The following is a 25,765-nucleotide window of genomic DNA, read 5'->3' on the forward strand; positions in this document are numbered from 1 at the left end:
GCGTGCGCGCTCGTTGCCTAGCGACGGGACGCGACTCGCAGGTAGGTAGGCGCATGCGTCCGCCTCCCGCTTCTAGAAAGCAGGCGCAGTCTTGGAAGAACGGCTCCTGGTGCTGGGCTGGATTCCTGCGGATAGAGACGGTTTTGGCCGTTGGACCTTGCGAGGGCTCAGGCGACGTCCAGGCTCCGGAGGCTGCGGCTGGGTGGTGAGTGGCGCCGCGACATTTGGAGGGGCAGGGGAGGCGGGCACCCTTCCGCGGACCCGGGGTTGAAAAGCAACCCAAGCGCTCAGCATCCAGGGTTTTGCCAGATAAAATTCGGCCTACCCAGCCAAATTTGAATTTCAGAGAAATAAGGAATCACTTTTTAGCACAAATAGAGTATAATACAAAATTATTCCTTGTTTATCTGAAATTTAAGTTTAACTGGGCATCCTGTATTTTTATTTGCGAAATCTGGCAACCCTACCCAGTTCCTTTCCCACTCGGCCGGCTTTCTCCCAAGCATGATCGCGGAACCTCTTCCTATTTTTTCTGACTGCTTCTCCAGGCTTGAGGCAGTTGTTTCTATGGGAAGGGGCTTTCTTATGTTGAGCCAAGATGCCTGTTGGTGTGTACGAAAAATAATATTCCTTAGGACAGGCTTTGAGATGGGTATTGTCGCTATTTCATGGACAGGAAACAAGCCAAGCGAGGTAACGAGTTTCACCTGGGTTCCGCTGATAAATCGACGCAGGCTGCATCTCGTTGAGACCAGTCATCCTTGGGAGGTTTCTCCTTACGGACCACGGTCCCCTTCCCATGTGTTTATCTTTCTGGAGTAGCAGCAGGAATCTGTTCCCTTTTTAACTGTTACTCCTTTTCGAATGACATTGAGATGTCAATGTATTTTTTTTTGTCTTTAGAGTATTATCCCAATGAAGAAGTACGGTGAGGATACTGTATTCTATACTCAGTTGTAATAATTCTTTTCTCTGTGTGGTTAAGACACCATTGGCAGCTTGATAGAGAATTAGGTTCGTTTGTGCCGGTTTTAATTTGTTTTTATGTCTACATTTATGTAGACACATATACACATTCCTTTCCCCACTGCTGTTGCTAATACAAAAGATGGCTTACTATATGCAATTTCTGCATCTTGTTTTTTTTCACTTCACACTGTGTCCTAGAGATCACTACCAATTTTGGAGATCTTCCTCATTCTCTTTTTATCTGCAGGGTAATCCATTGTGTAGCTGTATCTCATCCTTTAATGATGAACATTTGGTTGGGGTCCCAATTTGGTTATTCTTAATAATAGTGCAAAACAACCTTGTGCATATATCACTTCATCTTTTCACATGATAGGATCCCAGAAGTGAGATTGATCACTCAGAGGGTAAATACATATGTGATTTTCTAGATATTTGCAAATTCTTCTTCATGGAGTTATGCCATTTTGTACTCTTACCACCATCATGAGAGCGAATAGTATTGGGGCCTATGGATAAAACACAGGAGGTCATTGTTTCTGAAATTTTGTGCAGAATGTTAGGTGCATTTGTCCAGGGACAGGTCTAGACACTGGCATCCTGTCCCCTATAATTGCTCATGCCTGACATATAATAGGTACTCAGTATATATTTGTTGAGTAATGAATACATTTCATCAGATTCTCAGAGGAGTTTGGATTCCATAAGGGTAATTAGAAGGTAATCAGTTTTTTTCAAAGCACTTGAAATAGAGTGGTTACTGCATTTTCCCCTTCCTTCCTTCCTTGTTTAAAAGTCTCTGATCTAAGATTATTCCTGTCCATATTCATAAATAAACTGGGATATTACTGAGAGAGTGGAGAAACTCATTCACCTGTCTCCATGGAGAGCCAGCTGTGTTCACGCTGTGATTGAATGCACTTTTTGAGGAGCTAGAGAAGCTTGTCCTGTAGTGGGCAGACAGACGTGTGCACACACAGATAATGCTCAGATAGTGTGACAAGTGTTGTGTGAGCTGCTTGGGGAAGGAGGAACATCTTTGTGTTGCCTGGGAGATAGTTGTATTAGCCACAGCAGTGAGGAATGAAAGATGATTGATGCCTTGTAGGTGAGGAGATATTTTCCAAGCTGAAAGAGAGTGAAGGGGGCATCATGTGCAAAAGTCATGGAGATGGAAACGTGCAAAGTGTGAGCAGCAGAATGGCAGGATGCTCTGTGTAGTTAAAGCCCAGAATATGTTGGAGGCAGAAGCAATATCTAGAGGTGAACCTGGAAACAAAAGTGGGGCCAAAGCATGAGGAATTTCATATGCTATTCTTTGAAAGTTGAATTTTTTTTTATCCTTTGGCCTTAAGATACTTGGATTTTTAAAAAAGTTTAAGGTGGACTATTGTGATATTTTCTAGAAATGACTCTTATGGCTCGCAAGGAGCATCTTGTAAGTCATTTAGGGTGATGACTCTGGAATCAACACTTGGGTATGGATCCCTCTTCATCATATGCCACCTGTGTGATCCTGGGCTGTTCACTTATGCTCTTTGTGCCTGGACAACGTCGTTTGCACAGTGGGGCTAGTGATACCATGTTCAGGCATGTTGTAAGGATTTAGTAAGACATGCATTGCTTGCCATGTGGTCATCTCACAATCAGTAATGACAGTAACCCTTTTCTGATTCTTGGACTCCAGGGTCCTTCAGGATTTTGAAACTATTTTAGCTATAGTGACTTCTCTGGAGCCTTTTTGGAAACTGCTAGAAGTGTCCTGGAGGCAGCTTGCTTGTGCCATCCCTGATGGAAGGTGCCTATGACTGGTGACAAGATGTAATGTTTTGTTGGCCTCACTGGACTCTACTTTGATTGTGCCTTCATTGAAAATTTCCTGCACTAACGCAAAATGTTTATCTTTTAGAAATTTTTTATTTAGCAGTTAGAAATGGAGTCGGCATATCTTCAAAAGACTCTTGGGACATGTCTAACTCAGGGTCTTGCAGAAGTGGCAAGGATGCGCCCAGTGGATCCAATAGAATATTTAGCGTTGTGGATTTACAAGTATAAGAAAAATGTGACCATGGAGCAACAGGTAAGTATGGATCTTCTTTTTAAAAAAAATTTTTTTATTGAAGTATAGTTGATTTACGTTATGTTAGTTTCAGGTATACAGCAAAGTGAATCAGTTATATAGATATATATATTAGATATATCTATATGTATACACATATATATTTTTTTCAGATTCTTTTTCCATATAGGTTATTACAGAATATTCAGTCTAGTTCCCTGTGCTGTACAGTAGGTCCTTGTTTATTTTATATATAGTAGTGTGTATATGTTGCTCCCCTGACCTTTTCCTTTTGGGAACCATAAGTTTGTTTTCCATGTCTGTGAGTCTGTTTGTGTTTTGTAAATAAGTTCACTTGTATCATTTTTTAGGCTCCACATATAACTGATATAATATTTGTCTTTGATTTACTTCACTTAGTATGATAATCTCTAGGCCCATCTGTGTTGCTGCAAATGGCATTATTTCATTCTTTTGTTTGGCTGAGTAGTATTCCATTGTATATATGTACCACATCTTCTTTATCCATTCCTCTGTCGATGGACATTTATGTTGCTTCCATGTCCTGGCTATTGTAAATAGTGCTGCAGTGAACATTGGGGTGTATGTGTCTTTTCAAATTATGGTTTTCTCTGGATATATGCCCAGAAGTGGGATTGCTGGATCATATGGTAGCTCTATTTTTAGTTTTTTAAGAAAGCTCCACACTCTTCTCCATAATGCTTGTATCAAGATACATTTCCACCAGCAGTGTAGGAGGGTTCCATTTTCTCCACACCCTCTTCAGCATTTATTGTTTGTAGACTTTGATGATGGCCATTCTGACTGGTGTGAGGCGATAACTCATTATAGTTTTGATTTGCATTTCTCTAATAATTAGTGATGTTGAGCATCTTTTCATGTGCTTTATGGCTATCTGTATGTCTTCTTTGGAGAAGTGTCTATTTAGATCTTCTGCCCATTTTTTGACTGGGTTGTTTGTTTTTTTGATATTGAGCTATATGAGCTGTTTATATATTTTGGAGAGTAATCCCTTGTTGGTTGCATTGTTTACAAATATTTTCTCCCACTCCGTAGGTTGTCTTTTTGTTTTGTTTATGGTTTCCTTTGCTGTGCAGAAGCTTTTAAGTTTAATTAGGCCCCATTTGTTTACTTTTGTTTTTTATTTCCATTACTCTAGGAGATGGATCCAAAAAGATATTGCTGCGATTTAGGTCAAAGATATTGTCCTGCCTATGTTTTGCTCTAGAAGTTTTACAGTATCTGATCTTACATTTAGGGCTTTAATCCATTTTGAGTTTATTTTTGTGTATAATGCTAGAGAATGTTCTAATTTCATTCTTTTACGTGTAGCTAGCTGTCCAGTTTTCCTAGCACCACTTATTGAAGAGACTGTCTTTTCTCCATTGTATATGCTTGCCTCCTTTGTTGTAGATTAATTGATCATAGGCGCTTCAGTTTATTTCTGGGCTTTCTATCCTGTTCCATTATGGATCTTCTTTTATAAAATTAGAAGAGTGAAATAATTGGTCCAGCTTTTTTAAAAAAGTTCAATATTATCATTTCTTTCTATTATAAAAATAGTATGTTTATTATACAAAACTTGGACAACATGAAAAAATAGAAGAGAACAAAGAAGACCTCTATTTAAATTTTTAGGTATTTTTAGGTATTCTAGTCTTTTTTCTACACATTTGGAGATTTTTTTTTACAAAATTGTGACCATATCTGATGTGTAATTTTAATTTTGTGCTCTTTGTTGAAATAAAACACACATTTCCCCCAATTATTATATAGTTTCCAAATGGATAGACTATAATTTGCTTAATCCTTCCCTTACTGTTGGAGATTAAGATGCTTTTAAGATTGTTTTTACAAATTGTTTTGTCCGTAATTAGTCACATGATTTTTGTTTTTTAAAACCATGCTAGAGACAAGAGGAAATGGTCCAGTTGGAGCATGAAAGAGAATTAGCTCTGATGGAGCAGGAAGTGATGGAGAGACTTAAAGCAGAGGAGCTCCTGTTTCAGCAGGTAAGACAAGAGAGTCCAGTGGTGACTGGAACTAGTGGTGTCACCCTTGGTGTGGTGCAGCCCCAGTGTTGAAAACTCATCTCGGTTGCTTAGATGTGGCTTTCTTATATCTTCATCTTTATGTCTGTATGTGGCTTCTTTACTGGAGAAGAGGCAGAAGTGAGGTAGGAGGAAAACCCAGAGAGTTTGCTGTCACAGGAGCCAAGCGGACAGCATCTCAGTGAGGCCTGAGTGGTCAACCATGTCTGTGGCTGATTGAGTGGGAACAGAACTGCCAGGTCTCATTTAAGGCCACTGGTGACCTTGGAGGGAGCAGCGAATGTAGTGTGGGGTAAAGCAGGGGAAATGGAGATGGTGAGTATAGGTAATGCTTTCAAGGAGATTTTCAGGGAAGGAGTTTTTTTTTGTTTGTTTTTCTTGTTTTTTTAAGGAACAGAGTGGAGGGGGAGTGATTGATGTAAAGAAACAAAGGGGATGATTACTAGAGCCAGCTTTTCATGGAGACCAGAGGAAATTGGCTCTGGAACATAAGTTAAGCAGGTGGAAGGGCCCTTCTTTGAGCCTTTGGTTCAGGGAAAGAGGAGAGGATGGCGTTAGGTACATGTGGTGTGTAGGTTTTGTGGCGCAGAGTTGAAAGCAGTTTCTGTGTGACGGTTTCTTTCCTTTTTATGAAGGTAGGGACCATGATCATCTGCCCAGGATGAGGTGGTAAGGGAAGAGGTGTGGAGAGAGTGGTGAAGGTTCAGAATGGTGGCTTTGGAGAAGTAGAGTTGACCAAGGAAACTTAGCATCCCTTGGTAGCACTGAATTCCCTGAGACCAAGCAGTCATAATGGGGCCTTTTGGTTTGGTTTTGTGATTATGTGATTTTCTCCACTTAGGATTAGATACTTGAATGAAGATGTGGAGGACACAGACCTTTGACTGAATCGAGTCTGGGTTAGCAGGATTGGGGAGCTAAAGATGTTGGTGTGAGAATGGTTGAAGAGGTGGCTTATGGAGTATAAACTAGATAGGGGAAAGTTCTAGAGTGGCTTCTGGACTAATTTAATTTATAGAGAACTTCTAAACCAAATTGGAGTCACCCCTATACTTCTGCCATATGGTACCTAACTCTAGAGTCTCAACTCCAGTTTATGTATTATAAAAAGGGAAAGAAACCTATTATTTGGGTGTGTGGATAAAAAGGAAAATGTAAACATGGAAAGTAGTTTCTCTGTATTATCTCCCACCCTTGATATTGGGGTAGATCATTCTCAGCACCTTAGATGGATATGGCTGTCAAAGCCTTTACTGCTTCTGAGTCTGTAAAGTGTTGAGTTGGATGCCAAATGACCATCCAGATGGGCAAGTGTCTGCTGCAGTCATCCTGACTTTAAGTGAGGACCTGCCCTGCTCCTCTTCCAGCTCCTGGAGCTAGCCTCTGTGCCCTATCAGAATAAGGAGAACTTCTCAATAGTTCTCCTTCCCCAACATAATTAGATCACACATATGGAGACGTTTAACTTTTTTTGACTCATCTTCTACCTCTTACTTAAATAAAATCTGGCAGTACTGGAACCCAAACATTTCTCTAGCTATATCAGTATGAAGCCATCCCCTGTGCATCAAAACTTAAGCACGGTATTGGGAAGATATAGTGTTATACTGCAGAAGGTGTGATGGCCCATTAAAGAAGTGGATTGGTGGGCAGAGATAGATGAGCGGAGGAGAAGGGACCAACAGAAAAGAGCTTAAAAAAGACTGAGATGAAGAGAAAGAGAGAGGCCTCTCCATGCCCCCTGAGTCAAGTAAGCTAGAAGGTCAGGACTCTGGTCACCTGCTTGTTGGTTGCAAGAGCAGGTGTCCTCATAGTCAGTACTGCTGACCTGAAATTCCTTGAAATTTTAGGCACTCTCCAGCAAGCCCAGGTCCTTGTGAACAGAGAAACATTTTTTATTTCTGTTTTCTACTTAAGAGCTCATTTTAGAAGTAATAGCTTTTGTATTTGTTTAAATGTTATTCTAATGGTTTTACTCATGTGTGAAGAAAGCAACTGGGTTTCGAACATTTCCTGAAAATGTTAAGAAACTGGTTATGTTGACCAATGTGGTTGGTATTTAACAACTACAGTTTGTGTTATTGTTAAGAGATTAGAGTTATTTTGCTTCCTTTACCAATTGAAAAGTTGATTGAATGATAACATTCCTGTATTTTGGCTACCTAGCCCGTCCCTTTTATCTTAGTGGGGATGATATAGGGATATGAAGATTTATCTCCTCACACTGTAAAATAAACAATGCTAGAATAACCATTAAAATATTAAAACTTTAGAAAAAAAACCTTCCATTCCTACACAAATTTGCAACAGATACATTTTCCAAGCTCAAACTATAGTTCCAGAGTGTTTTTAGGCTTTGATGTAAGTGCAAACGAATTTCCACATTTCAAAATCCATTTAACTGTGTAACTGAGAAGTTTTTACGAAACTTCAACTGAAAGGGATTAATCTACCACGTAGTGACATGCTAAAAAACAAATATCAAGAGAAAAATCTAGTAGAATTCTACAAGTGTCAGGACTTCCCACTTCACTCTGTATGACAGACTCTAGGTCCATCCACCTCACTACAAATAACTCAGTTTCATTCCTTTTTATGGCTGTGTAATATTCCATTGTATATATGTGCCACATCTTCTTTATCTGTTCATCTGTTGATGGGCATTTAGGTTGCTTCCATGTCCTGGCTTTTGTAAATAGTGCTGCAGTGAGCATTATGGTACATGTTTCTTTTTGGATTATGGTTTTCTCCAGGTATATGCCCAGTAGTGGGATTGCTGGGTCATATGGTAGTTCTCTTTTTAGCTTTTTAATGAATGTCCATAGTGTTTTCCATAGTGGCTGTACCAATTTACATTCCCACCAGCAGTGCAGGAGGGTTCCCTTTTCTCCACACCCACTTCAGCATTTATTGTTTTTCAATTTTTTGATAATGGCCGGAATGGAAATCTTGTTGGTGACAACACTGGAAGTGTGTAAAGCAGCTTGACAGTGTGATTCAGAGAATATTAGTTGTTGCTGAAATGACTTTTCTGCAGTGTAAGTTTTACATATAAGTGCTGTTTTGCCTTATACTTTTAGGTTGAACTGATTAAAAATCATTATTAAGTCTGCAGTAGAAGCTAATTTACAAAGCTATTTAATGTTTGATAATTGTGGTTGAAAATGGTCTTCTCATTCAGAAAAACATCAGTGTTGTCCCTAAGCTCAAAAATTCGCAATAAAACATTACTGCTGTTAAGCCATGGAACTATTGAGTGGTAGGACAAGTCAAGATATATTCAGCTTCTATTTCTAACAATAATTCACAGAACTGATGATGGTTAAGTTCATAAGGGTAGACGAAAGTCACTGTTGACACTGTTACTGAACCGAACTCAGGTCTGCTTGCCCAATGCACAGCAAAGCCAAATCTATTGACATGGGTTGTGGTGAAGGAGAGTATAGAGTTTATCGTAGGGTGCCAAGCAAGGGAGTGGGAGACAAGGCTCAGATCCACTCCAACATAGTCTTTGAGTTAGGGGTTTTCTTAAAGGGGAAGAGCAAAGAGGCTAGGATTAATCATCTTGTAACATTTCTTTCTTTTTTTTTTAAATTGAAGCACAGTCGATTTACAATATTGTGTTAGTTTCAGGTGTACAGTAAAGCGATTTGGTTATATATATATGTATATAAGTATATATGTTTTTATTCTATTTCATTTTAGTTCATTATAAGATATTGAATATAGTTTCCTGTGCTATACAGTGAATCTTTGTTGTTTATTTTATATATATAGTAGCATGCATCTGTTAATTCCCTACTCCCAGTTTAACCCCCCTCCCCTGCTTTGGTAATCATGTTTGTTTTCTATGTCTGTGAGTCTGTTTCTGTTTTTTAAATAAGTTCATTGGTACTATTTTTCAGTTTCCACATGTAAGTGATATCATATATTTGTCTTTCTCTAACTTACTTCACTTAGTGTGATAATCTCTCGGTCCATCCATGTTGCTTCAATACTTCTGTGATGTTTCTTAATCATTGATTTTTTTCTGTCATTTTGAACTCAGCATGAACTCCTTTGGAAGTCAGGATGTCTCTGGTTTATAGTTCTCTGGCTAGGTGCTCCATAGCTTGGCGGTGGGGGTGTGGGCGGGGGGGGGTGTCTGTTGGCTCATCTTGTCCTAGAGAAACAACCTAAGTTTGTACATTAACAATGATATCTATAATAGCAATTTAGTACATTTAATAATGCTATTGACAACAGCAATTTTAGTCATCTGACTCTGGTTGATTAGTGTTCAGTTAGCACAGGATTGAGGTCAGAGGGGACGAGAAAGGGAACAAAGTTTTGGATAGAGAGATTAATCATAAACTCAAATGAAAAGAATTGAGGACAGTCTCAGAGACCTCTGGGACAACACTAAACACACTAACATTCTAATTACAAGGGGTCCCAGAAGAGGAAGGGAAAAAGAAAGGGTCTGAGAAAATATACGAAGAGATTATAGTGGAACACTTCCCTAACATAGGAAAAGAAATAGTCTTCCAAGTCCAGGAAGCACAGAGAGTCCCATACAGGATTAACCCTAGGAGAAACACACCAAGACACATATTAATCAAATTAACAAAAATTAAATTCAAAGGAAAAATATTAAAAGCAGCAAGGGAAAAGCAAAAAATAACATACAAAGGAAACCCCATAAGGTTATCAGCTGATTTTCCTGTAGAAACTCTACAGGCCAGAAGGGAGTGGCAGGATATACTTAAAGTGATGAAAGAGAAAAACCTACAACCAAGATTACTCTACCCAGCAAAGATCTCATTCAGATTTGATGGAGAAATTAAAAGCTTTACAGAGAAACAAAAGCTAAGAGAATTCAGCACCCCCAAACCAGCTTTACAACAAATGCTAAAGGAAATTCTCTAGGAGGGAAACACAAGAGAAGAAAAAGACCCACAAAAACAAATCCAAAACAATTAAGAAAATGGTAATAGGAACATATCGATAATTACCGTGAATGTAAATGGATTAAATGCCTCAACCAAAAGACACAGACTTGCTGAATGGATACAAAAACAAGACCCACATATATCTTTTCTACAAGAGACTCACTTCAGACCTAGGGACACATACAGACTGAAAGTGAAAGGATGGAAAAAGATATTACATGCGAATGGAAATTAAAAGAAATTTGGAGTAGCAATACTCATATCAGATAAAATAGACTTTAAAGTAAAGACTGTTACAAGAAATAAGGAAGGACACTACATAATGATCAAGGGATCAATCCAAGAAGAAGATATAACAATTGCAAATATTTATGCACCTAATATAGGAACACCTCAATACGTAAGGCAAATGCTAACAGCCATAAAAAGGGAAATCGATAGTAACACAATAATAGTAGAACACTTTAACACCCCACTTACACCAATGGACAGATCATCCAAACAGAAAATAAACAAGGAAACACAAGCTTTAAATGACACAATAGACCAGATAGATTTAATTGATATTTATAGGACATTCCACCTGAAAGTGGCAGAATACACTTTCTTCTCAAGTGCATATGGAACATTCTCCAGGATAGATCACATCTTGGGTCACAAATCAAGCCTCGGAAGTTTTAAGAAATTGTATCAAGCATCTTCTCTGACCACAACACTATGAGACTAGAAATCAATTACAGGAAAAAAAATTGTAAAAAACACAAATACATGGAGGCTAAACATTGCACTGGTAAATAACCAAGCAAACACTGAAGAAGTCAAAGAAGAAATTTAAAAATACATAGAAATAAATGGCAGTGAATACACAATGACCCAAAACCTATGGGACAGAGCAAAAGCAGTTCTAAGAGGGAAGTTTATAGCAATTAAGTCTCACCTCAAGAAACAAGAAAAATCTCAAACAATCTAGCCGTACACCTAAGCCAAGTAGAGAAAGGGGAACAAAGAAAACCCAAAGTCAGTAGACAGAAAGGAATCACAAAGATCAGAGCAGAAATAAATGAAATAGAAATGAAGAAAACAATAGCAAAGATCAGTGAAACTAAAAGCTGGTTCTTTGAGAAGATAAACAAAATTGATAAACCTTTAGCTAGACTCATTAAGAAAAAAAGGGAGAGAACACAAATCAATAAAATTAGAAATGAAAAAGGAGAAATCACAGCTGACACCACAGAAATACAAAGGATTATAAGAGACTATTATAAACAACTATATGGCAATAAAATGGATAACCTCAAAGAAATGGACAAATTCTTGGAAAGGTACACTTTTCCAAGACTGAATCAGGAAGAATTAGAAAATATAAACAGACCTATCACAAGTAATGAAATTGAAAGTGTAATAAATCTTCCAACAAAGTCCAAGATCAGATGGCTTCACTGGCGAATTTTGCTAAACTTTTAGAGAGAACTAACACCTGTCCTTCTCAAACTCTTCCAAAAAATTGCAGAGGGAGGAACACTCCCAAATTCGTTCTACAAGGCCGCCATCACCCTGATACCAAAATCAGACAAAGATATCACAAAAAAAGAAAATTACAAACCAGTATCACTGATGAACATAGATGCAAAAATCCTCAACAAAACACTAACAGAGTCCAACAACACATTAAAAGGATCATACACCATGGTCAAGTGGGATTTATCCCGGGAATGCAAGGATTTTTCAATATATGCAAATCAATCCATGTGATACACCATATTAACAAATTGAAGAATAAAAACCATATGATCATCTCAATAAATGCAGAAAAAGTTTTTGACAAAATTCAGCACCCATTTACGATAAAAACTCTCCAGAAAATGGGCATAGAGGGAACCTACCTCAACATAATAAAGGCCATATATGATAAACCCACAGCAAACATTATTCTCAATGGTGAAAAACATTTCCAGTAAGATCAGGAACGAGACAAGGACGTCCACTCTTGCCACTCTTATTCAACATAGTTTTGGAAGTCCTAGCCATGGCAATGAGAGAAGAAAAAAAATAAAAGGAATCCAAATTGGAAAAGAAGAAGTAAAACTGTCACTGTTTGCAGATGATATGATACTATACATAGAAAATCCTAAAGATGCCACCAGAAAACTGCTAGAGCTCATCAGTGAATTTGGAAAAGTTGCAGGATGCAAAATTAACACACAGAAATCTCTTGCATTCTTATACACTAACAATGAAAAATCAAAAAGAAATTAAGGAAACACTCCCATTTACCACCACAACAAAAAGAGTAAAATACTTAGGCATAAACCTACCTAGGGATACAAAAGACTTGTACTCAGAAAACTATAAAAGAAATCAAAGATTAAATGTAATGAAGCATGAGAAAAAGAAGCATGAGAAAAAAAAAAGAAATCAAAGATGACACGAACAGATGGAGAAATATACCATGTTCTTGAATTGGAAGAATCAATATTGTGAAAATGACTGTACTACCCAAAGTAATCTACAGATTCAATGCAATCCCTATCAAATTACCAATGGCATTTTTCATAGAATTAAAACAAAAAATTTTACAATTTGTACGGAAATACAAAAGACCGCAAATAGCCAAAGCAATCTTGAGAAAGAAAAATGGAGCTGGAGGAATCATGCTCCCTGACTTCAGACTATACTACAAAGCTATAGTAATCAAGACAGTATGGTACTGGCACAAAAACAAGTATAGATCAATGGTACAGGATAGAAAGCCCAGAGATAAACTCACACACATATGGTCATCTAATTTATGACAAAGGAGGCAAGAACATACAATGGAGAAAAGACAGCCCCTTCAATCAGTGGTGCTGAGAAAATTGGACAGCTACATGTAAAAGAATGAAATTAGAACACTCCCTAACACCATACAAAAAATAAACTCAAAATGGATTAAAGAGCTTAATGTAAGACCAGGCACTATAAAACTCTTAGAGGAAAACATAGGCAGAACACTCTGTGACATAAACCATAGCAAGATCCTTTTTGACCCACTTCCCAGATAATGGAAATAAAAACAAAAATAAACAAATGGGATCTAGTGAAACTTAAAAGCTTTTGCACAATGAAGGAAACCATAAACAAGACAAAAAGACAGGGCTTCCCTGCTTGCACAGTGGTTAAGAATCTGCCTGCCAATTCAGGGGACACGGGTTCGATCCGTGGTCTGGGAAGATCCCGCATGCAGCAGAGCAAGTAAGCTCGTGTGCCACAACTACTGAGCCTGTGCTCTAAAGCCTGTGAGCCACAGCTACTGAGCCCAGGTGCCTAGAGCCCGTGCTCTGCAACAAGAGAAGCCACCGCAATGAGAAACCCGTGCACCACAACGAAGAGTAGCCCCTGCTCACCACAACTAGAGACAGCCTGTGTGCAGCAGTGAAGACGCAATGTAGCCAAAGTAAATAAATAAAATAAATCTTAAAAAAAAAAAGGCAACCCTCAGAATGGGAGAAAATATTTGTAAATGAAGCAATGGACAAAGGATTAATCTCCAAAATACGCAAGCAGTTCATGCAGCTTAATATCAAAAACACAAACAACCCGATCCAAAAATGGGTGGAAGACCTAAACAGACATTTCTCCAAGGAAGACGTACAGATTGCCAACAAACATATGAAAAGATGTTCAATGTCACTAATCATTAGAGAAATGCAAATCAAAACCACAATGAGGTATCACTTCACACTGCTCAGAATGGCCATCATCAAAAAATCTAGGAACAATAAATGCTGGAGAAGGTGTGGAGAAAAGGGAACCCTCCTGCACTGTTGGTGGGAATGTAAGTTGGTACAGCCACTATGGAAAACAGTATGGACATTCATTGTCAAACTAAAAATAGAGCTACCGTATGACCCAGCAATCCCACTACTGGGCATATACCCAGAGAAAACCATAATTCAAAAAATACATGTACTCCAATGTTCATTGCAACATTATTTACAATAGCCAGGACATGGAAGCAACATAAATGTCCATCGACAGATGAATGGATAAAGATGATGTGGGGCATATATACAATGGGATATTACTCAGCCATAAAAAGGAATGAAACTGAGTTATTTGTAGTGAGGTGGATGGACCTAGAGTCTGTCATACAGAGTGAAGTAAAAAAGAAAGAGAAAAATACTGTATGCTAACACATATATATGGAATCTAGAAAAATGGTATTGATGAACCTAGTGACAGGGCAATAATAGAGATGCAGATGTAGAGAATGGACTTGAGGACATATGAGTTTGGGGGAAGGGGAAGCTGGGACATAGTGAGAGAGTAGCATTGACATATACACACTACCAAATGTAAAATAGATAGCTAGTGGGAAGCTGCTACAGAGTGCTGGGAGATCAGCTCGATGCTTTGTGGACATTTAAAGGGGTGGGATAGGGAGGGTGGGAGGGAGGCTCAAGAGGGAGGGGACATGAGGATATATGTATACATATAGCTGAATCAGTTTGTTGTACAGCAGAAACTAACACAGTACCATAAAGTAATTATACTCCAATAAAGATGAAAAATAAATTTTAAAAATTGATAAACTAGTAAGGGAACTCGGCTTTAGGGGAAACTCGGTTTCAACACTGCTGGCTCAGTAACATATGATAGACTCAAATATTTTCTGCAGACTACCTGCTGTTGAATCATGCAGTGAAAACTTGTAGGCTTTAAACACCATGTTTTCACAAACTTTATAAATTTGTCCGATTAAGCCTTTTTCTGTTCCACACATACTTTTGTCACTGTTGGTTGTAACACATCTTAGCAGATTTCACATCTGGTTGTACTGAGTGAATGTTCCTCAGCATCTCTGAAAACGTTCTTGCCTGTAGTACTGTCCCAGGAAGACTGTTCATAGCACTTGATTTTTCAGTCACTGCAAACTGAGCATCGACTCCTTTGATAAACAGCAACTGAGCAGTGTTGGGAGCATTTGTCTACTCACCAAGAGCCAAGGAAAAACACTCAGACCCATTTGCTTTGTCTTTAGTTGACCATTGATGGTGCTCCCTGTGTCATCGACTCTTTGAGCAACTGTCCTCACCCCAAGGCTAATAATCCTGTTTATTTTTTTCTGGACATTGAAATCAAACTTGTTTTAATTAAATCACCATTGATAAATGTATTTCTTTGCTTGGCTAACAAATGAGCCGCTTGGGATCTTACTTTCATTGCAGCCTCCTTTTCATTTTTAACATTTGTGAAGAAATTCTGCTCTGATGAAATAATTCTGTTTTAAATTTTCTGATATTTGTGACCTTTGCCTTCATGTGAGTTGAGACCATTGTGATGAGTGCTTGCTCTGGTAATGTTGATTATTTACTGTATTCCCTTACTACAGTGTCACTGCATGAGAAACACCATCCTTTGCCATCTAATTCGATAATGAAATAATCCATGATCCAACGTGTCTTAAAAGGGCAACATTCAAAATCCACTTCTTTTCTTGTTTTGTTATGATGGGTGATGCACTCATAAAAATGTACTGATGTAGTGATCCCATGGCACTCCAGATGCTGGGAGTTATAACGGTGTCGCTGAACTTGTGTACTGAGCTGCTGCACCACCTGTGGTCTCTGTTGCCTTTACTCAGCTCTGCTGTTGTGGGGCAGAAGCAGTCACAGTAAATAAGTGAGTGAACGTGAGCATGGCAGTGTTTTAATAGAGCTTTGTTTATAGACACTGATACTTGAATTTTATATAATTTTCATGTGCAATGAAATATTATTCTTTTGATATTATTGAACCATGAAAAAATGTATAAAAACCATTCTTCACTTGTGGGCTGTACAAAAACAGGAGTTGGATCCGGCTTGGCCCAAGGAATATAGTCTGCCGACCCCTGTTCTCATGTAGCTAGGATTTATGTTGAGTTGGGACCAAACATGTTGTTGATTATCTCTGGTTTCCGATACTATACTTAAAATGTTCTCATCTACTGTTTTACAACCAGGGTCTGGCTATTTGAAGATCCATCTGTGCTTAGACAGATTTTTATCTGAAAAAAAATTACTGCAGTATCATTTGTAGCTTCAAGAAGAACAGAGAAAATGACTTGATTTTTGTACAAATAGTGCTTTTCTAAAGTTAGCAATTAAGGAAGCTTCATTTCCCCTTTTTTTTTCTTTCCTTCCTTCCTTCCTTCCTTTCTTTATAAATTATTTATTTATTTATTTATTGGCTGTGTTGGGTCTTTGTTGCTGCGCACAGGCTTTCTCTAGCTGTGGAGAGCTAGGGCTACTCTTCGTTGCGGTGCACAGGCTTCTCATTGTGGGGGCTTCTCTTGTTGTGGAGCACAGGCTCTAGGCACATGGGCTTCAGTAGTTGTGGCATGTGGGCTCAATAGTTGTGGCTCACAGGCTCTAGAGCGCAGGCTCAGTAGTTGTGGTGCATGGGCTTAGTTGCTTACATGGCATGTGGAATCTTCCCAGACCAGGGCTCGAACGCATGTCCCCTGCATTGGCAGGTGGATTCTTAACCACTGCACCACCAGGGAAGCCCCAAGGAAACTTCCTTTTTAATTTTATACTTCAGGAAATATTTGTAAAAGCTCAAGTATTGGGTGGGTGTGGCCATTTATTTTTGTAAGTTTCTGAAATTTAGGTGGGCATAAATTTAATGATCCTGGGACACTTCAGAGTAATAGGGTGAATTCCTTGCAATTGATCTGATTCTAATATGACTTATTTCTGAATATTCAGCAACAGCTGGCGTTCCAGCTGGAGATGGAAATGCAAGAAAAAGAGAGACAGAGAATAGAGGAACTGCAGAGAGCTCAAGAACAATTTGAGAAGGTAATTTGAAGTTTTATAAATGTCCATTTTATTTAAAACCTCCTAGAATCCTCAAGCTGTTTCTTTCAGCTGTTATAACAAGGGATTCATAGTCCAAAGACCTGACACATATTATTTGTGTGACTTAAACAAATCCTGTAACTTTTTCAGTCTCAGTTTACCTTTTAGAAAAACAGGGGTGGCAGTATGTTATTGTCAGTATCTCACTGGGCTGTTGTAAAGGATCAAATAAGGCCATGTATGTGAAACTGTTTTGTGAGCAGTAGAGTTCTCTAATATTGATATGGTCAACATTTTAGTCAAGAGATAGTTGTTCCTAGTTATGGTAGCTGATACTGAGGGTGCAGTTCTGTGTAGTGTTGGGGGTATTCTGATCTCTGGGACAATAGTTTTCTTCTTTTCTTCATGTTAGATGTATTATCAACAACAATTTACATTTTAAAATATGTTTTTATAGATAGCTAGTAGGAAGCAGCTGCATAACATAGGGAGATCAACTCGATGCTTGGTGATGACCTAGAGGGATGGGATAGGGAGGAGGGGATGTGGGGGTATATGTGTAAATACAGCTGATTCATGTGCACACACATGTACGTGCACACCCCCTCCTCTTCAGTTGAGATTCAGTGATCACAAAAAAAAGAAGAAAAACCAGAATACGTCAAGAAGACAGTGATCAAAATGATAGGAGAATTGAAAGTGTTTTTTATTGAGATGCCCTGATAGCTATATCTGAGTGCTGGGAAGTCTGTGATTTATGGAAAGGATTGGCTGCAGAGGGTCCCCTTCATGTTGCTCACTCCCTGTGGGCATTATCAGACTGTGTGACCAGAGCCACAGTAACTTTAATAAGTCATATTCCTACTGGCTGATACCCCTCTCTTCCCTGCAACATACCACTGTGTGACCCCTTGCTCAGAGACAAATTCATCCATGTCTCTCCGTCCTGGCCTTCTTGTGGCTTCAGAGACATAAACTATCATTTGCAAAAAGAAATTTATTGGAAGGAAACTGGGCCGAAGAAAGGGTTATACAACTAAACTGTGAAGGGCTCTGGTTGAGCTGGGTCTTCCAGACCTTTGGGAATGAGAGAATCAATGCTGTCAGGGCTCTCAGCTCTGCTGTTGTCTCTCACTATAGCCAGGTTTGCCACACATGGGTGAGGATCACGGCCCTTAATGGTTCCTGGATCTCATAATGTTGTGGCTCCTACCATCTGAAAGGAATGGTTTCCTTTCTTTCAGGTTTCAGTTAAGAAAAGAATCTTGGTGGGGGGAGGATTCTGACTGGCTTAGTTTGTGTCAAGTATCTATCCCTTGGCTGGGGAACAGAGTCCTGTGAGAGCACGGGCTTTCCCCCCAGAGCCATGTGGTTGTGGGATGAGACCTGCCCAGCAGAAGGGAGCGATCTTGAGAAAACCATATATGTATCATATATGTCCCCAGTAATCAGGATGACTGTATATAGGTCACGAGATCACTGATCTTTGGATAGCTGAAATGAATCAGCTCAGGAGCACTTAGGTCAGCCTGCTGCCTTAGGATGAAAAGATAGAGGCCACAGCAAGGTTTGGCTTGGTTAGAAGATCCTACGTTTTCACGTTCAGAAAGCGGTCTCCCCTGTGCTCAGCGCATTGTAGAGGGCATTGCCCAGGTGCTGTGGAGAGGTCTCACACACTGGTTAGTGCCTTGGGCCAGATTAATTCCTTCAGAAATATTTTCTTCTTTTTTCACTGTGTATAAAATTCTACTTAACTGAAAGTTCTTTCAAAATCTCTTATTCTGAGAGTTTATTAAAGTTTTTATTTTGTCACTTTTCATATTTGCTAGTAATTTGGCTTCAGGGTTAGTGTTTCAGCCTATTTCATTTTTTGAAAAGTTCTATTTAATTGTAAACAAAACATGGTGGTCACCTATTAATAGAGTATTAAATGAGACTGTATCTGCCGTTTGGTCTTCAGATTGCTCCTTTAAGAGGGACAGCCTTTTTGCTGTTAAATTGATCATAATGTAAAAATAAAAATGCTTAAAAATTAAACATGGCATCAAAATGAGATGTATATTCAAGGTATTTTCCTTCATTTTTGTGTATTATAGGAGTTGAGAATGAGCATGGAAAATATGGCTAAGGGTGAAGATGCTTCCCATGGAGAGGTGAGAATAAAAAGTTACTCTCTGTATGGGAAATGAATAAGTATTCTGGAATGTAAAGCTTAATTTTGATGCACTGGAACTCAATCTTTAACAAGGAGATTATCAAAACTGATAGTGCAAGCATGCAGTCTAGTAATAACAGGTCACACGTATGATGTGCTTTAACCCAGAACCTCAGAGAGGGTAAAACTGGGACATTCAGTTTGTGTTTGTATTTTTTTTAAGAACTTTTATTGAGATGTAATTGACATACAATAAACTGCATATATTTAAAGTGTACAATTTGATATTTTTTTCTTGTTAGTAATGTATATATGGCAATCCCAGTCTCCCAATTTGTAGTTTTAAAAACCAGAGTTTTGTGAGATTATTGACCACATGATTACATGCAGTGATAAATTTTAAATTTCTGAGATTTTTAACACTTTTTAGTGTTTATTCCTAGAATTCTTTTGTCGTTAACTGGTATTGGTTTGTTTTATTAATTGACATTGTTGAATTTTGATGTTATAATTCAGAAATGTCTTAGCAAAACTGAAAGCAAATTAATGTATAACCTCAAAGTCATTTGAAAGTGAAAATGAACTCTGTGATTGTAGGATGGAGCCAACTCAGCCAAAACACTGGCTGAAATCAGTGATCGATATGGGGCGCCGAACTTGAGTAGAGTGGAAGAACTCGATGAACCAATGCTATCTGACGTAAGTATGCTTAGGAAAGTGTTTTGTGAAAAGCAGATTATTTTTTTGTTTTACTTTGGGAAAGCCTAGTGTCTCAGGCCAGGATTGGATGGCAAATGGGCCTTTTGTTTCATAGGAAGAAAACCAGTTTTCTGGGTGCTGATTTATCCCTAACTGGCTTTCTGCCCTTCTGTGCAGTGTGCGGCTGGCCCCGAGGGTGAGGGCGGGCACTTGTCTGGCTCCACACAAATGTGGGGGCACTGATGGGGAGGAAGCTGGGCGTTAGTGTTGAGGGAGCAGGGTGCCCTCCTGTGCAGAGGGTGATATATATATTTTGGAGTGAGGCTTTGAAAAATTTCAAAATCTCTTCAAAATGTGTATTTTTACAATCATGTGATGAGATACATGATCTTTAAATTAAATTTTGGGGGCCAACATTATGGTTCTCAGTAGCAAACCATGGAGCCAAGTAAATATGCTAATGAGAGTGCATGCCTTTACCGCATAGAAGTCCATTTGCTTATTTAATAAACGTATTGTGTTTTCTATGCGCCGCATCCTGTGCCCGATGCTTTTATGACCAATGCAGGTCGTCCCTGACCTTGTCTAGGGGAGAAACAGACCATTGGACAAGCAATTCGTAGTCATTGTTAGAGTGACCAGGTCATTTGTCTAAAGCAGTATGCTTTGAGAGCAGGAGGAGGAGCTGTTGATAACTGAGTCAGTCAGCAGCTGCAACCCGGGAGTGCCCTGCGGAGGGCTGCACTGACTCCCCTGCATCAGTGAGCACTCCACCTACCTGGCTGAGGACCCTTGGTCAGGGAAGGCTTCCTGGAGGAAGTCAGCTTTGTCACTCAGTGGTGGGTTGGTAGGCTGGGAGCACAGAAAGTGTGAAGACCCAGCTTGGGGAGAAGAGAGAGAGTGGGAGGCAGGGAGAGATCAGAGCTGAGGCAGTGGAGAAAGCAGGGGCCAGACCATGAAAGGGCTTGTCATTTGTGCTCAGGTGTTTATATTTTATCCTAAAGGCAATGGAGGCCAACATGATCAGAACTGCGTTTTACGAAGGCCATCTGGCTATAGCGTGTAAAAGAGAATGGAGTGATAGATTTAGGAGACCTGCTAGGAGGCTTTTGTAATCTACAGAGAGATGGCATTGATGGCCTGAGTAGTAAGAGGTGTTTTTAGGAGCTGTTCAGAAAGTGGAATTGGGAGGATTTGGTGCTAATCAGTCAGTGGATACATTTTTATTAAATGGCTGCTATGTTTTGGTACCTTGCAGGGGGCCAGAAAATACCAGTGAATAAAACAGATTGGGTTTCTGCCCTTTGGGGGCCATGGGCTGGCAGGGAAGGTGCTCCGAGAGGACAGAGCAGAGAAACCTGACCTAGCCTGGATGAGTCGTCTCCAGGAAATGACGTTTAAGGTATTAGCCTGAGATAAGCCCAGCAGATGGAGAGAGCAAGATGCTTTCAGGGAAGAGAAATAGTCCAAAATTTGGCTGAGTTGCATGGAGCTAAAGAATGGTGTGATTTGAAGTTGGAGAGGTGGGTAAAGGCCAGATCACACTGGGCTCTGTGTGTCGTGTTAGGGATTTTGGACTTAAGTGCAGTGGGAGTCATCGAAAGGCTTTATGTGAGGATTAGATATGTGTTTTTAGAAGGTGGAGAGAGGATTTGAATGGGCAGGAGTGGTAACAGGAGACCACTTAGAAGGTTATTACAGTCATCCAGATGCACGATGACCAGGGCTAGGACCAGGGTGCACACAGCAGAGATGGGGGCAGCTGAGTGGATTTAATATTGGCTAGGAGGATACGGGAGAGAACGAAATCAAGGATGAAGCCCAGATTTCTACCTTGGGAAATTGGACTCTTCACCATTTTTTGAGCTTTACCACTGGTTGAATTGAGGAATATATGAAAAGAAAGTAGGTTTTGTGAAAATGATGGCTTCAGTTGTGGACATGTTGAGTTTCAGGTCACTGTGAGGTATGCAGCGAAAATGGCCAAAGACCAGTTGAAGTCTGTTATGCGTCTGGAGGATGGGAGAGAGGTCCAGGCAGGAGAGATGGATTCAACAGTCATCGACATATGTGCTAAGTGAAGCTAGGACAGTAGTGTACCTGGGAGAGCATGCAGAATGTGAAGGAGGGGACTCGGTAAAACCATGAGAAATCTCAACATTTGAAGTATGGGTGCAGGACCCCTGCAAGAAGGATACGGGTAACAAAAGAATAGCAAGAGAAGTAGAAGAAAGGATGGGCTAACAAATACATTGAGAACATAAATTATTGTTATGTTGAGTTTGGATTTTATTTAAAATAATCTGAAACTATCAGAAAGCTTCGTTTACATGGTGGTCACATAGAAGTTACCTAAACTCTAATTTTCTGTGGCTTGTACATTTTCTCAGTTCTAATTGTATTAAAGCATATTTACTTTTTATTTTGTTTTTAGGTTGCATTAAACATTGATCAAGATTTGTAGGATCAGTCAACCTAAGAACAATAAATTTTTCTTCTTGTTTCAAGTTTCAAAATAGGAGCTCCCCAATTGTATTTTTTTCCTCCAAACCTGAACTCTACTTTTCCTCCTCTAAAGACAGCTATATAAATGGGCTTCAACAATGGCCTTAAAATATTGTTTTGGATTCCTCAGTGTAACCAGTTACTTGTATGATTCCATTGAGAGACCAGGAGAGAGCGTTTCCCAAAGCAACCAATAGGGGCAAATGGGAGCCGAGGTGAAAAGAACGTGTGCATCTGTGTGAGGACAAGATTGCCTGAGATGAAAGTTACTGGTCTGTGAGAAGTGAAAGAGGCTGCCACTGTGCAGGGCTCAGGAATATTCAACATGCTTTAGGTACGGTGTTTTCTCCTGGGAACGCACTGCAAAGATTTCCCCAGTTTGTTGGGAAGTGATGCTGTGTAGTACCACTTAATCCATGCTTATTGGTAGGGTTCGGATGGGGAGGGATGCTAAGTTCCTGGGGACAGGGAAGCAGCGTTTCTTCTGAAACAATCCCTGGGCAAAGGGGCTGTGCTGCTGTCGAAGGGAAGATCTCACTGAGTCCTTTCTGTTCCTTAAGGAATGGTGGACACATAAATGCCAGGAAGAGTCTTCTTTAAAAAAAATTGTTTTTGGTTATAATATTACCTTTCCTGAGGCAATGAGAACAGAACAGCCTAGTTGCTTTAATGGGAAAAGAAAAAGGGAAAAAATAATGGGAAAAAAAATCTATTTAATTAAAAGAAATGTTATCTTGTCATGTCAGTTCTGTACATTTTTGAGAAAAAATTCCCCAGTGCCTTGGAGAGATGACTTCTGTGCTAGTCAGGCTACCAGGCACTGTGCCCGTCCACGTGGATGCCCCGCGTTTACTCCGCCCAGGCAGGAGTGTGGAAAGCAGCAAGAGCGTGTCCTTCAAGGCCGTGGCCTCAGCCTATGTGGCACCATCGTGGAGGCCTAGGTGTGGAAGAGCAGGCTCAGAGGGCATCTTGGGCTTAGCACAGCCCATGCCAGTCTCCAAAGGGTGCAGTCTGGTGCTGGGATTTGACAGCAAGAGTCTCTGAGTGTTAGCCAACACGCAAGAGTGTTAGTCACTCTTGAAGTATTGTGGTTCTGGGGCAGGGGGTAGTCTTGTGTGAAGAGCTCCCAGCCGGAGCTGGACATAAGAGGGAGGAGGCAGAATGGGGTAAGAAAGGAGATGAAACACGTTCAACCTCTGTCTGGGGAGAGAGCCCTGGGGAGGCTTCAGCTGGTGATCAGGGTACCAGAAGAGGCTCCTGTCCCCACAAGGAGATGACTTACAGATAGAGCAGATGCCCACTGCCCGTTGAGACTGGGGCAAGGCTGTCATCTTCGGGCAGATACCTATGCTGAGTCTGGATCTAGCCTTAGCATTTCTTGCCAGTGGCAGCGAGACTTATTTTAGACCCCCCACAAAGGATGGGGTGGGGATGGCTCCTGTTATGGCAGACTTTTCTGTTGCTGGATGACATCCTGGTCTTGGTTGAAGTATTCTGAATTTTCCTGTGGATGTCCAGGAAGGCAAGGATAATGGAAGGGGGAGGTAAACTACATTTTCTCACTGCAAAAGGTGAGACAAAACAAACGATCAAAATACAGGTGCACCGAATAGACATTTTTTTTTTTGCATTAAACTGCATATATTTAGAGTGTACAATTTGGTATCCCAGTTTTCCAATTCATTCCCCCCCAACCCTCCCTGCTTTCCCCGTTTGGTGTCCATATGTTTGTTCTCTACATCCGCGTCTCTATTTCTGCCTTGCAAACCGATTGATCTGTACCATTTTTCTATAGTCCACATATATGTGTTAATATACGATATTTGTTTTTCTCTTTCTGGCTTACTTTACTCTAGGTCCATCTACCTCACTACAGATAACTCAGTTTCATTCCTTTTTATGGCTGAGTAATATTCCATCGTATATATGTGCCACATCTTCTTTATCCACTCATCTGTCGATGGACATTTAGGTTGCTTCTATGTCCTGGCTATTGTAAATAGTGCTGCAGTGAACATTGTGGTACATGTTTCTTTTTGGATTATGGTTTTCTCCAGGTATATGCCCCGTAGTGGGATTGTCGGGTCATATGGTAGTTCTATTTTTAGTTTTTTAAGGAACCTCCATATAGTTTTCCATGAGGTTGAGTCAAAAATTATCCACACTCTGGCTGTAGAATTTATAGAAGTTTTAATATAACTGGAGTGCAGATAATTTTTGACATACCCTCATATGTTTTAAAATATCCATCTTTCAAAAAGTTATGTTATAAGGAATGCCTTTCCTTTTTTTTATTTTTATTTTTATTTTTTTATTATTTTTTTTGGGGTACACCAAGTTCAATCATCTGTTTTTATACACATATCCCCGTATTCCCTCCCTTCCTTGACTCCCCCCCCCCCTCGAGTCCCCCCCACCCTCCCTGCCCCAGTCCTCTAAGGCATCTTCCATCCTCGAGTTGGACTCCCTTTCTTATACAACAACTTCCCACTGACTATCTATTTTACAGTTGGCAGTATATATATGTCTGTGCTACTCTCTCGCTTCATCTCAGTTTCCCCTTCACTCCCCGCCCCCTCCCATACCTCGAGTTCTCCAGCCCATTCTCTGTATCTGCATCCTTGTTCTTGTCACTGAGTTCATCAGTACCATTTTTAGATTCCATATATGTGAGTTAGCATACAATATTTGTCCTTCTCTTTCTGACTTACTTCACTCTGTATGACAGATTGTAGTTCTATCCACCTCATGACATATAGCTCCATCTCATCCCTTTTTATAGCTGAGTAATATTCCATTGTGTATATATGCCACATTTTCTTTATCCATTCATTTGTTGATGGGCATTTCGGTTGCTTCCATGTCCTGGCTATTGTAAATAGTGCTGCAATAAACATTATGGTACAAGTTTCTTTTGGGATTATGTTATAAGGAATGCCTTTCCTTTTGAATGCCTAACTTTTTGAAAGCTGGGTCTTCTTGGGTCTTCCTCAACACTGCACATAGCCTTAGGCATGTGTACAACTCTACAGATAGGTATGGCCTTCTCAATTTCTAGAAATATGCCAGAGCTTTAAAAATACTCCTATGGAATCTCATTCTCAAGCTTTTCCACTTAAGTTTTTGGTCATCTTGTCCTTTGTTCCGGCTGTTACCACTGTATCAGCCAGCCATGATGTTACAGAGTTGATGCTGATTCTTGGGAAGAAGGCTGCCTGCGATGGCTGAACTCTGAGTCATGTCAAATATAGCTCTTCAAGTGGAATTTTCCATGGAACTTCCCAAAAAGTCAGATAATGACTGTTTTCTGGGAACTGGCCTTTAGAAGCGTTCCATCCTAATTCTGCCTCTTTTATTGGCTAATAGGTCACTGATTTTCATCATGGTTTTTACATGAAAGCCCTGTTGATTTTGAAGGCTACCATAGACCTGGGAGTAGGGGAATGGGAATAGAGGAAGGTAAATATCCACAAAGCTCATGCTGTTCTTGAGATTCAGCTGCTTTTTCCTGAATAAATACTCCCTGGATTGTTGCCTTTGGTTAATTTTAA

At 39.8% G+C, this 25,765-nt stretch overlaps 1 protein-coding gene across 2 annotated transcripts; it reads left to right on the plus strand.

Annotated features, from left to right (window-relative positions):
* Positions 1 to 93: 93 nt before the first annotated feature.
* Positions 94 to 22,189, plus strand: DYDC1 (DPY30 domain containing 1). 2 transcript variants are annotated; one of them, XM_057736450.1, is made up of 7 exons: positions 94 to 205; positions 2,879 to 3,049; positions 4,960 to 5,061; positions 16,763 to 16,855; positions 18,952 to 19,008; positions 19,608 to 19,709; positions 22,144 to 22,189. In XM_057736450.1, the coding sequence occupies exons 2-7, from the start codon at positions 2,903 to 2,905 to the stop codon at positions 22,171 to 22,173; spliced, it is 531 nt and encodes a 176-aa protein (XP_057592433.1). In that variant the 5' UTR covers positions 94 to 205; positions 2,879 to 2,902; the 3' UTR covers positions 22,174 to 22,189. The 2 variants fall into 2 exon arrangements, with proteins under 2 accessions (XP_057592433.1, XP_057592432.1); XM_057736449.1 differs by lacking the exon at positions 22,144 to 22,189 and having other exon boundaries at positions 19,608 to 19,778.
* Positions 22,190 to 25,765: the final 3,576 nt, after the last annotated feature.

The sequence above is a fragment of the Hippopotamus amphibius genome, chromosome 5 (assembly GCF_030028045.1).
Source record: "Hippopotamus amphibius kiboko isolate mHipAmp2 chromosome 5, mHipAmp2.hap2, whole genome shotgun sequence".
NCBI lineage: Eukaryota > Metazoa > Chordata > Mammalia > Artiodactyla > Hippopotamidae > Hippopotamus > Hippopotamus amphibius.